This window comes from Oryza sativa, chromosome 5, assembly GCF_034140825.1.
Source record: "Oryza sativa Japonica Group chromosome 5, ASM3414082v1".
Taxonomy (NCBI): Eukaryota; Viridiplantae; Streptophyta; class Magnoliopsida; order Poales; family Poaceae; genus Oryza; species Oryza sativa.
The window spans coordinates 22,679,321-22,691,780 of NC_089039.1; the positions used below are offsets into that span (position 1 = coordinate 22,679,321).

Below are 12,460 nucleotides of genomic sequence, written 5' to 3' on the forward strand. Positions count from 1 at the left end.
GTACGGAATTACGATCACTGATCAGAACAACATTTGATCACTGTTGCATGCTGGCTGCAGAATCTCTCACAAACCGCAAATCTCGTTTTCTGGTGGGGCTGCAAAAATAGCAAAAGCCCTTGGCGCGCTGAAACTGCTGATCTCCTGGGCCGTATGGGCCCACATAAGCTGGGCCAAACCTCTCGGCCCGAGAAGGACGCGCCCATACCGCCCTACGTGCGCCGCCGGCTGCCGCCGTGCCACGGCGGCGCCACGGCACCGGCGACGGCGATGTGCATGTGCCCGTGTGGCACGGCGAGCGCGCCGCCGGTCTCCCCGTGCAGCCGGCCGCTCACCTGGCGCCCGCCGTGTCCGAGGCGCCGCGTGGCGTCGGGTGGCCTGGCCGTGTCCGCGGTGACATGGTCACCAGGCGACCACTGGAGCGCGTCGTGGCCGCCATTTCTCCTCTTTTGCGCCCGTGGCTCGGCTCGGCTCGGCTCGGCGCCCCGTCGGCCTCCTCGGTTTAACTTAGCTCGGTGGCAATAAATGGCGGCGCCACCGCTTGATTCACGCAGGGCGGCGTGTCAGACGGCCATGGCGGCGTCAAGGTGAGATCACTCCTCTCGTTGGAACCGGGCTTCGTTTTATGCTGCAGCCCATGTGTTCGACTGAATTCCCCTGAGAGGTCTCGAGCTCTGTTGCTCCGTTTGATCTGCAGATTGGAGGTTTGCATACTTACACCTGCACCTTACACGTCTAGATCTAGTATTTGACAGTTGATAATTATCATCTCTTGCTTGTTTTTGGCTGATCTCGTTCGTGTACGTGGGTTGACTTCTGCCTGCTTGCTTTCCATCGTTAATTTCTGCAAGTGCAATTTGCAATTCCATATGTTTGATGTGCTAGTTGTGCATACGGCATACTGATAGTCTTTTTCATCGGCCCGAACGATTTCTATACCAGTTCTGGGCAACGATTTTTGTGTCCATATTTTTAGTGGAATTCTGCTCCAAAATGGCATCCAGTAGGTTGGACGCTTGTAGGGTTGGGTTTGTCCCTAAATGCTAACATGGGGCAGCTTGTCCCCCCTGAATTCAGCCAAATAACATGCTTTTGTATAGAAAGAGACAGCTCTTAACCTTCTAACCCAAAATTAGTTTTATTTTTCACTTGGTTGCTTCTGCAAGCAATCTCAGCAGGTGTCCGTTGTGTTTTTCTGATTTTCCTTAGGAAAGGTTGAGAATTGAAAGTTGAAATGCGGCTGCACAAATAATAAGCATGGAGAGCCTCATGTGAAACATGTAACATGGTTATCCATCAATGGCTTGAAATTTTGGAGAGAATTTATCTTTCTAGAAATGGACCATCTTGTTGTTTTTATTCTTCTATAGCTTCCTAAGAGAATATAATCAGTACTAGATTTGTGTTGAGTGTGACTTTCCTCTTGCACTTCATTTTTGCTTTAGTCGTATACTTGTATGCAGTTACATAATGTGTTTAATCAGATGCTTTCAAATATCATAAAATCTTCTACCTATTCAGAGTGTTCTGTTTCATTTCGCAGTTCTAGCACACATTTTGTTCACACGGGACAGAATTGGTGGTTTTAAAGTTTGTTTTCCATCTAAAATTTCCGTACTCCAGTATTGGTTTCCTCCCCTTTTATGCTGCATCTCCCCAGGGAGCTTACATGATTTCTATAATCTTGAATCCTTAGCTTTTGTCGGTCTTAATTCTGACAGTTTTCTTCCATTATATAGACTTGGTAGCTCTGATTGTGACGTCCTCTATGGTACCCACTGTTGATCTGAGCATAGTTGTTGGCCTTTCAAATCATGATCTTTCAGGTATATTGATGTCACTAAGCTACACAGAACTGAGGATTGATATAGACTATGGCATCTTTATGTTGCAAATGGCTGTTGCACTGGAAAAATCACTTTCTACCTGTACATTTTAGCTGTACTTAGCTTAATATGAACCACCAGATGGTAGTTAGGTCGCCTTGCTTTAGCACTTCAGTGTGATCCAAACCTACAGAGAGAAAAAAAAAAGGTAGCTTCCAAAGCAAATGAGCTTCAAGTTGGAATTAGCAATAAGTACTAAATATGGGAAATGAATGGTCATAAGCTCTGCACCGAAATGACGAAAACTACATGCTAATCCACTGATGAAAAGGAGTCTTAATATATATTAAGAACAGTCCTGAATACATACCAAAAAAAAAAGGTTTGATATATTTGGGCTTCCAGTACAATATCGAGTTTCAGTGAGCTGTAGTTGTGCCAAGCTAGCTATTAGTTGTTGTGCTGTCGATGTTGTAATACTTCTTCAATGAATTCTCCTCTAAGCATGCCATACCTTTAACTTCGAAGTGTAGGAAGGGGCATCTGCGGCCGACAGCTCTTTGTTTGTCAAGATCCTCACTTGATCAGTCTCCGACAGGTCACAGGCCTGGCTTCAGGGGATTCACTTTCATAGCTGCTGTGACTTTGCAACGCAAACGAAGCTTCAAGGTAACGGCTCACCTGATCTGATTAAGATTGCTGCTGCTGCTGCTTCACAAAGGGGAATCGCAAGACCTTGCTGTTTCCTCTCAGGATCAGCTGCTAACAGGTATGTTCATAACTCTGTTTTGCGTAGCTCTCGTTTCTATTCCTCTCACTATCTGCCAGCCATGGATCAACCTTCTTCTTCCTTCCTACTTTTCGGTTTCTCCAAGAAATTAGTCCACTTAGGAAAGTAGCACACTAAAGAGCTGAATTAGATTCAGATTCAGAAATGCGCACTACCAAACAGGACTGCAAACCACTACTAGTATTTCAGTGTTCTTTCGCTGAGCCTATCTATAATCATGTGCCACCTTTTAAGCGGGCACAAGGAAGCATCATCTTAGCTGGGCTGCTGGGTGTAGTGCAGGCTGCACGAAAAAGGAACAAGAAAACTACACGCAAGGACCAAAGTAGGCGCGCATGCGTGCGTCCGTGTACACAGTTATAAACAAAACACACACACAGACGTAATTGGTCCTAGTTTTTATAGGACACTGCCAACAGTTGCCTCCGCGTTGTCTGATCAATCCAACAGATTACATAAATGCTAAAGCTAAGCTAACCTCTTCCTTAATGCCCAAGTGCCCCTTCACTCTGAGTGACTGCATCTTTGGTGGTGTCCATGTATGGTCGTACCAGCAGCAACACTGAAACAGCAAGCTCAGCGAGGAGAAGAGGTGAGGAGGTGGTGGTGGTGGTGGTGGGGCTCGTCATTACAGAGTGCAGACTTTTCCCTGGGGCGCCGCACAGCACCGCTCAACTCAGTAGCTTCACTCCAGCAGCAGCGGCAGCAGAAGCAGAAAGCGGGTAGCCATGGCAGAGGAGAGGAAGAAGGAGAAGGAGAAGAAGAAGAAGCACAAGGAGAAGGAGAAGGAGAAGGCGGGCACCCACGGTGGGGAGGCGCACTTCAAGCCGAGCGGGGAGGTGAAGGGGGTGCGGTTCGGCGGCCAGTTCATCGTGAAGTCGTTCACGGTGCGGCGGGCGTCGCCGCTGGAGCTGCTCCGGCTGCTGGACATCCCGCCGGCGTACCTGAGCGAGTGCCAGAGCCTGCCGTTCCCGTCCACCACGGCGTACATGCCCACCAGCTTCACCATCCTGGCGCACCAGGCGTGGCACACGCTCACGCTGGGGCTGGGCACCAAGAAGTCCAAGGTGGTGCTCTTCGTGTTCGAGTCCGAGGGCATGAAGGCCGCCGTCGACCAGCTCTGGCCGTCCATGATCCCGCTCGGCGACGTCAACAAGAAGCTCATCCGGGGGCTCACCGGCAGCGAGATGGCCCGGTTCAAGTTCAGGAAGGGCTGCCTCACCATCTACGTCTACGCCGTCCGCCGCCTCGGCGCCGCCGGCTTCATGTGCGCCGACGACCTCAGGAGGATACTCGAGTCCGTGGTGGAGCTCAAGGATTTCTTGGATCACACCGCCATGCTCGCCATGCCCAGCCAGAAGAGCATCACCTTGCAGTCCCGGGTCGCAGTGGCTCACTGATCCAACTCTCCCAAGTGCTCTTGATCGTTTCATCGGTGCAGGTACTCCTCCTGGCTTGCAATCTGCAGAGGAGTCTAATTCTTTTTTTGCGGTTCAATTGGTTTATTCCAGTGTCGATGTTCCACTTCCTCTGCTGGAAGGGAGTTGTATAGATCTACTGAGCAAAATCTTTCGAAGATGATAGGTTTTTTGTTTCAAAGGCATTTCTTCCCCAAGGATCATACACCTTGGTATACTGTTTATCCATGAAACAAAATAATCCATCAATGAGAACCATCTGTACCATGACATTCTTGTCGCATTGTACAGAAGCCCCAACTTGTTACCAGTACTCTTTATTATTGGTATTGTACAGGTTTCCCGTTCTCTCATCATCCTTAGTTCTTACTCCATGAATACTCATTACTTGACACAATCACAAGAAAAACCTCTGAATTGTCCTTGTGTAGTTGTGTTCCTTGAATACTCATTGCTTGATACAATCACAAGAAAAACCTCTGAATCGCAAACTGCCTCTGGTGTTTCTTTCTGAGATGCTGTCATTAGAGATGGGAGCTATCCAGAGAGGAAAGTGAACAGCAAAGTTCAGAATCTGAGAGAAAGTGGGTGCTAATCTCTGTTTATGTGGGACGTAGCCATCATGGAGTTCATAGAAAAGAAGGACAAATGCTCTTCTTTTACCTGTCTGGCTCTGCCTGGTCCGTTATTCTTATATATGGAGATGCCAATGGCCCAATGCAAGGATAAATTTGACCAGGAGTTCATGCTCCATATTGTGCATTTTCACCAGGGAAATAACAGCAAAGCCAAACCCAAAAGGACAGATGGGTGTTGGTCATGATCATTGAGCGAGTTAAAAAAGTTTGTTGGGCAGGGACACTCGATTCAGTGTCATGATACAAGTGGTTGAGCAAGCATGGGCCACCACCCACTATGGCCTGAATCATTAACAACAAAAGCCATCTCATCTCTCATCTTCTCCCACACAACAGTGCCACAGAGGGACAGTGCACCCCTTGCTGTGACCTGCATTCGTTGTATAAGATCTGTACTCCAGTTCTGTACCCCAAAAGAACTCAGGATATCTCTTTCAGTAGTTTAGTGCCGCTGTTACTGGTTGCTGAATTTATTTGCAATGCATGTACTGTTATCTATCTCTCATTCTCTTACCGTTCTGTCTGTAAGCTTCAAAGCTTGTATTACTGCATGGGCCAATTTGGTCGAACCAATCACCCATCAAGGCTGTGTTTAGTTCACACTAAAATTAAAAGTTTGATTGAAATTGTAACGATATAATAGAAAAGTTGAAAGGTTGTGTTTAGAAAAGTTTTGGTGTGATGGAAAAGTTAAAAGTTTAAAGAATAACTTTGGAACTAAACACGGCGCAGGATCGTCGGTATGGTGGCACTGCCATGAATCGGCATGTCCAGCTAAAAGAGCTTTATTTTTTGCCTGAGCTATGCCCAAAAAAATAAGGGGACACCTGCATTGCTGCCTGCCTGCCAGCGAGCCACCGCCTCTGAATCGTGCCGCCGCTGGATGGCTCCGCCAATTATGCCGCCGGGGCCCAAGCCGACGGAGGAGAGGAGAACGGATGGAGACGTATTTATGCGCCCTCAACCTCAAGTGGGTGGCGGTGCATGGTATGGTGGTATACAATACAACGTTTCCTGGGCTACTGCCTCTCGGTGTCTCCCTTGGATGCAAATTGCAGGAGACCTTTCTCGCCCAATACTCCCTCCGTTCACAAGACCGTTCACAGAAGTTAAGTATATTTAACATTTGAGTTTTTTCAAATAAGTTATTCCTATTTGTAATATTTATACATTTAACACTTAAATGAAAAGATAAATTAAATGTTTGATTAGAATTCAAGGAGTCATCTAAATACTCATTGGATACATACTTGCATTCACTCCCTGATTCTATAATATTCAACAACATGATTTAATTTCTCTCTAGTCTTGATGACAAAAGTAATAGGTGTAACTTTTATAGATGGTGGGAGTACAATACAACGCGTCCTGGGCTCCTGCCTCTTGGGCAGTGTTTGGCAAATGTGTTAGAGAAATGATTTCCCACCCATCTTTAAATCCTAACCATTCATTATCCCTCATCCGTTTAATCCTAACCCTTTATTCATTTCTCAATCCCAATCCCACTCCTCATTTCCCATTATCCAAACACACCCTCCATGTCTCCCTTGGATGCAAATTGCAGGAGACCTTTCTTGCCCAAAGTTTCACCCTGATGATTTGCTGTTCTTGGTCAAGCAACGAGCTAGCCAACGAGCTCGTGGTTAGCTTTGATGCGTTTGAGAAGTTTAAAATTCTTAAGAGTAATTGGTTGATAGCCCGATTTCTGATAACCTTATTATTTTTTATTTCTAGTTTATTTTTTATGAACTTTATAGTTACAGATTCTCGTAATCTAAAAACTATTTAGGAAACTAAAGATTATAGAAGAAGTTACTACGGCTAAAAGCCCTCTACATATGACCTAAGTAATATTATCTACGCTGTTGAGGGTGTATGTTTGCATCGCAGAGAGAGCTTACGGCTATACGAGCCTTTCTATCAAGGGAGGATCTATGATTGAGAGGGATTAGAGTGGATGGGTACGGGCATTAGTACATGGCTCTATTATTGCTCTTGTCCCAGGCTTTATGGATAGCTTTTTGACTCGAGCCTTTGCTTTCACTTTTCGTTTTAAAAGATTTTAGTTGGATTTTCAGGAGACTCACCAACCTACTGATGACAGATACTTCACCTCATGACCTCAAGTCCTCAACCCAGCAGCAGCAGGATGAAAATTTTCTTTTATTTTTTCTTAAAGTAAAATATAGAAATCCACGTACACTTACGATCAAATTTATAGCTAATTATTCTTTCAATGTTAGGTGATGTATCCGTCGATAACGATGCGCCTATGATGACTTCATAAATCTCAGCATGTCCCGATCCAGCCTTTTGAAGATGCCGATACAGTGATGGGTCATTTAACTATAAAATTAAATTCACTTACCGTCTATTAACTTTACGTCAAGCCTGTATGACATTCCTAATCCGCCGACGAGAGATGGAAGATAGAAGAGACGGCCGGCGAGCCTGGGAGAGGCGGCGGCGGCGGGCTTACGAGAGACGGAGGAGGAGGCAGCCTTGGGCATGAGTTGGTTGCATGAGCTCGCTAGTAGAGAGAGGAGAGGGGAAGAAAGAGAGAAAGAGATAGAGGAGATGAGGGGAAGAGCCGCGCCGGCGACCGCATCCCCTTCACACAACGGCGACGAAGCAGAGGAGATAGAAACGGGGGAGCTTGACCACAGCGTAGGCAAAGGAGCAGAGGGGATGGAGACGAGCGGTGGTGACGGAGCGAAGGGGATGTAAACGGGGAGCTCGACCGCGTCAGAGATGGCAAAGCGGAGGGGATTGGATGGACAACGACGAGTCTCCTAGGCTTCGTGCAAGGGTGACGACTGCATCCCCTCCACACGACAGCGACGGAGCGAAGGGGATGAAAACGGGGGAGCTCGACCAAGGTAAGGGTGGTGGCAGGCCTGCAATGCGAAGAAGTCACGGCGACGTCAAGCCGTCGAAGGATAGCCGCATCTAGCTATCACACACGCCCTGCGCCGTCCGGATCTTGTTGTGCAGGTCTGTCTTGAACGGACGCGACGGGCGCTTCCGCGCCCTGCCACCATCGTCGTTTCTTGGCGCAGGTGATCGAGCACGTGAAGGAGCTAAAGTGCCAAACGACGGCGATTGCTGCGGTGGCGACGGCAAAGAAAGGTGCCCGTGTCGCCACCGTGCGTTTGGGGGGGGGGGAGTGGAAAGAGAAGTTTATGTAATATATTTTTCGTGTGACTTATGTGTGGATCCCACATTATTTTTATTATCTCCTTGCTGACTAGGATGCCACGTCAATAAAACCACTCATGTATATTGTTATGGGACCTATTTTACACGGTTTTGAACACTTGGGATAAAGATTTTCGGTATTGGGGATTAGGGATGTCACACAGACTTGACGTAAAGTTTGAGGGATGGCCAAGTCAACTTAGACGGGCTGAGCCGATGGTGATGACGGCCCAGCTAATCCGAATTCCTTCCTGGCCCGGTCATCAGTAGGACAGGCCAGAAAACTATCCAATCCAGCCCAGATCACGCGGCAGCGGCAGCAGCAGCGTACCCCACCTCCACCGGGCTCCACGTCGGCCACCGCACCCACCGCCTCCCGTGTTCAAAATTCGAACCGCCTAGCCGCCTCCTTCCTTAACGGTCGCCGTCCTCCTCCTCCTCCACCTCCACCTCTACCCCCGCCGCCTCGTCTCACCCTCTCTCGCTCCCAGTCTCCCTCGTCGTCTCCTCCTCCTCCTCCTCCATCCGCCGCCGCCACCGGCCTCGTCCTCTCTCCTTCGATGGCGACCGCCGCCGCCACGCAGTCGCAGCCGGTGCGCGTCGTGCTGCGGGTGCGCCCGCACCTCCCGTCCGAGGCGAACTCCGCGGAGGCGCCGTGCGTCGGGCTTCTCGGGAGCCACCCCGGCGGCGAGGTCACCGTCCAGCTCAAGGACCAGTACACCAGGTTCGCCTCACCCCCTCTCTTCTCTGTACGACGGATCACGTTGAATTCCCCCCAATTTCGCAGCTCCCTTGTTGAGCGCTTTCATAAGATTTGTTGCATCCTTAGTTGAGGAAGATCGCTACTACTACTGTTCTAGTTCGCCTGGAAATTTGGTTGCGAATTGTTCGTCGACTAGTAATGTTTCGGATGATCTGCGAGGGCGTCGTCTTAGCTTTTTTCTCATGATTATATTCATTTGGTAACACCACTTCCGCAGCCGGAACGAGTGCTATAAGCTGGACGCTTTCTTCGGCCAAGAGAGCCGTGTCTGCGAGATATTCGATCAGGAGGTCAGCGCCGTGATCCCGGGAATCTTCGAGGGGACCAACGCGACGGTCTTCGCCTATGGCGCTACCGGCAGCGGCAAGACCTACACGATGCAGGTGCCCATTATTTTTTTTTTCACGACGGCAATGTGTTTGATGAAATGCCGCTGCAGGGGAGTTGAACCTATTGCTGATATTGGGGGATCCTTGTTGCTGTGCAGGGCACTGAGGATTTGCCGGGGCTCATCCCCTTGGCGGTTTCGACCGTGTTGGCGCTATGTACTGGCACATGGTGCTCTGTTGAGATCTCATACTATGAGGTATACATGGAGCGGTGCTATGACTTGCTAGAGCCCAAGGCAAGAGAGATCATGGTGCTGGATGACAAAGATGGCAACTTACAGCTAAAGGGCTTGGCCTGGGTAATGCGCTGGGGCTTGATTATTCTTACTTGTGTTTGCTGCAATGCATTAGGCATCATCGATTGTGCACTGTGCTTACTTTCGTATTTTCATGGTTGAAGGTGCCTGTGCGATCTCTGGAGGAATTCCACGAGATATACTCTATAGGAGTGCAGAGGAGAAAAGTTGCCCACACAGGCCTGAACGATGTTTCAAGTAGGAGCCATGCTGTGCTATCGATCAGGATTACTACTGATGTTGTTAAAGGGAAGCTTAACCTCATCGACTTGGCTGGTAGGACTCTTGGAAAGCTGGAGCAGGTTGCATATATTTAAGATTCACCCTTCCTGTTTAAAACCATGTTGTGTTGGTTTTACATTGCCAGGTAATGAGGACAACCGGAGAACTTGCAATGAGGGGATCCGGCTACAAGAGAGCGCCAAGATCAACCAGTCGCTGTTTGCGTTGTCTAATGTCATATCGGCTCTCAACAAGAAAGAGCCACGGATACCATACAGAGAGAGTAAATTGACCCGCATACTGCAAGATTCTCTTGGAGGCAATAGCCATGCTGTCATGATAGCATGCCTTGTGAGCTTTCCTTAAACTTACTCAGTTATTATTACTCTAGACATCTCATCTCGTAGGGTATATACTGATTATTTTTTTTGTTTCAGAATCCCGTGGAATACCAGGAGGCAGTCCACACAGTAAGCTTGGCTGCTCGTTCGCGCCATGTTACGAACCACATGAGTTCAGCAAGCAAGCAAGAGACTCCTAAAGATAAGGTTGACATGGAAGCCAAATTGCGAGCTTGGTTGGAATCCAAGGGGAAAACGAAGAGCATACAAAGAATGGATGGACTTCTCTCCCCAAATGCAATCAAGACTCCTCTATCCATGAGCCATAAGAAGCAATCAGCATCTGGCAGGGTTTCTGGTAGAGGTAAAGCAATGGATCAAGATGGTGGTAAAATCAAGAAGTTAGTGTCTCTACTCTCTAATCATTAACTTTACATGAATCAAATGGAAAAATAAAGAGGTCATTTTATCTTCTGTTCACTTTTGCACAGGGTGCTTTTTGACTCAGCAGCCCGTATTCCGGCTGAAAACTTCCACAGAGAGGGCACACAAGATATAGTAAATACAACAAAGAAAGGTTTTTTTTTTCTAGACATGCAGAAAAGTTGCATTTTTATAGTGAACAGAGATTTCAGTGTGTATTATCTTGTCGGTAATCATACACAAGCTAGTTGCGATTTACAAACTACCAACTTTGGATCTCCACCTGTGATTTCATATGTCTAAGGTGTACAGTATGTTGTGCAGTGGTGCTCCCTTCATTAACTCCATGCAAAGAGGACAAAACTGGATCATCTCTTAGGAAGGCACTTTCCCCCATTTCTTCAAACATGGATCCTCAAAAGCAACGGACAGCTGATGATAGCAATTGCTTGATGTTGTTGGAGCTGAGAACTCCAATGGGATCATGCAACATAGTAGGGAAGGTCACAGGTGCTACACCCCTTGATAAATTTATTGCACTTGGCTCTAACCTGAAGGTCTGTATGCTTTCCCTCCCCACTCTATATCTGAGTACTACTCCAGCGAACTGCTATATTCTAACTGATCTTCAAATAACTGTCTTACACAGGAATCTCTTATTCAGCAATACCTTGATTTCTTAAATGTTGCAAACAAGTATGTGCTACATGTTCTCTATTTCACTTTCTTTACATAGATGAGTTATATCTCATATTTGATATGTTCCACCCTTTTCTGATTATTCATTCTGTTTATTTGTGGATGCAGGGAAGAACTACAGAAGTTGAAAGTATGTTCCTTGCTTCTCATCATAATCTGGAGGCTATTATAGCAGCCTGCTCTTTCTGACTAATTTTTCCTTTGTTAGGGCATTGGTGAAAGGAGGGCAGAGTACATTCTTGAGCTTCGAGAAGATTCGCCCAGACCATTTAAATCTGTAAGACTTCTAGACTACTAACAGACAATCCTGATAGTGAGATCATTGGTCATCTTCTAACCCAAATTGATTTGACAGCTTTCAGATTTGGGAAATATTGGTCTATCATCAAAACAGGTAACATTTTGCTCTTGTTTTCTGTAGGCACATTATCATATCGACACGTCCCTTCTTTTATGTACTAACATAAAACTCCTAACTAATTCATTTATGTCGCGCATCGAATAGATACAAGATATTTTGTGCAAGACAGCGACTGGAATCTTCAAATGATCACCGGAATGGAAATGCCACCGAACTCTACCACTTTGAAGATGCTGGCTCATATTAACGGTCAGATTGTTGTGGGCTATTGACTTGTGATTATCAGCCAGGTCTGCCGCTGAATCAAGTTAGCTCCCTCCTGTATTGCCGAATTTAAGCAATCTGTAGTTTGTGTACCATCCATGATTCCTTGGGTGTAATTGTAGCTGTAGTCATCTGATGTACTACTAGAGTATGGAGCAATGGTTGCTCCTCTCTGTTGTAGATTTTCTCCGAGAAACCGCCGTTTAATTTGAGCTGACTTGCACGAGCAGCAGGAAATGAAATTTGTGGAATATTTCTTGGTACCTTGAGCATTGAATCCGTGAATTTCTTTCATGTTTTGGTGAATTCGAGCACCAGTCTTGCTCTTTGTTGCAGATTTTCTCCGAGAATCCGCATTTTTTACTTTGATTAGTTCATTCTGCTGAACTGAAATCTGTGAAACGTTTTTACATTCCTTGAATTTGGGCACCGATGCTGCGTGTTGTGTATTTACTCACAGTGCAACCTTTCCAAATTTTCTATAGTTTCTGAACATAACACACAATAAGAAAAACCGTATTGTAGTGTATTTACTGACAGTGCAACCATTGCCAAATTTTCTGTAGTTCTGATTTCTGAACATAAAACACAAGGCGTAGTTCTGAAAATAAAAAATCGAGAGAGAAAATAACATGTTCTGATATCTGATTTCTGGTCATAGAACATAATGAGTCGAGAAAAACAAAAGAATCGCCCACCGTGGGGCTCGAACCCACGACCACAAGGTTAAAAGCCTTGCGTTCTACCGACTGAGCTAGACGGGCAACCTGGCATTTTACAAATATAAATACTCTAGTAGTAATTTACATCTGAAATGTGGCTCAAGTTTTCT

The 12,460-nt window shown here is 46.7% G+C and overlaps 2 protein-coding genes and 1 non-coding gene across 7 annotated transcripts; 2 read left to right on the plus strand and 1 right to left on the minus strand.

Annotated features, from left to right (window-relative positions):
• Positions 1-191: 191 nt before the first annotated feature.
• On the plus strand, positions 192-4,334 carry LOC4339006 (uncharacterized). 5 transcript variants are annotated; one of them, XM_066310586.1, is made up of 4 exons: positions 192-704; positions 1,740-1,826; positions 2,355-2,595; positions 3,171-4,334. In XM_066310586.1, the coding sequence occupies exon 4, from the start codon at positions 3,345-3,347 to the stop codon at positions 4,014-4,016; it is 672 nt and encodes a 223-aa protein (XP_066166683.1). In that variant the 5' UTR covers positions 192-704; positions 1,740-1,826; positions 2,355-2,595; positions 3,171-3,344; the 3' UTR covers positions 4,017-4,334. The 5 variants fall into 5 exon arrangements, with proteins under 5 accessions (XP_066166683.1, XP_066166684.1, XP_015637631.1 ...); XM_066310587.1 differs by having other exon boundaries at positions 3,174-4,334; XM_015782145.3 differs by having other exon boundaries at positions 2,360-2,595; positions 3,174-4,334.
• A 3,916-nt stretch (positions 4,335-8,250) lies between these two features.
• Positions 8,251-11,891, plus strand: LOC4339007 (kinesin-like protein KIN-10C). Its single transcript, NM_001420526.1, has 13 exons — positions 8,251-8,594; positions 8,851-9,016; positions 9,121-9,321; positions 9,423-9,594; positions 9,686-9,891; positions 9,978-10,282; positions 10,373-10,458; positions 10,629-10,861; positions 10,954-11,000; positions 11,112-11,133; positions 11,212-11,280; positions 11,359-11,397; positions 11,509-11,891. The coding sequence occupies exons 1-13, from the start codon at positions 8,431-8,433 to the stop codon at positions 11,551-11,553; spliced, it is 1,755 nt and encodes a 584-aa protein (NP_001407455.1). The 5' UTR covers positions 8,251-8,430; the 3' UTR covers positions 11,554-11,891.
• Positions 11,892-12,319: 428 nt separating this feature from the next.
• Positions 12,320-12,392, minus strand: TRNAK-UUU (transfer RNA lysine (anticodon UUU)). Its single transcript has one exon. It is a non-coding gene; the product is annotated as a tRNA-Lys (tRNA).
• Between the last annotated feature and the right edge of the window lie 68 nt (positions 12,393-12,460).

Bases quoted from the DNA above. Each gene is read 5' to 3' on its own strand.
- LOC4339006 (XM_066310588.1), top strand. From the start codon at position 3,345: ATGGCAGAGGAGAGGAAGAAGGAGAAGGAGAAGAAGAAGAAGCACAAG.
- LOC4339007 (NM_001420526.1), top strand. From the start codon at position 8,431: ATGGCGACCGCCGCCGCCACGCAGTCGCAGCCGGTGCGCGTCGTGCTG. The intron at 9,595-9,685 runs GTAGGACTCTTG...TTACATTGCCAG, and splicing joins TAACCTCATCGACTTGGCTG to GTAATGAGGACAACCGGAGA. The intron at 10,459-10,628 runs GTTTTTTTTTTC...TATGTTGTGCAG, and splicing joins AGTAAATACAACAAAGAAAG to TGGTGCTCCCTTCATTAACT.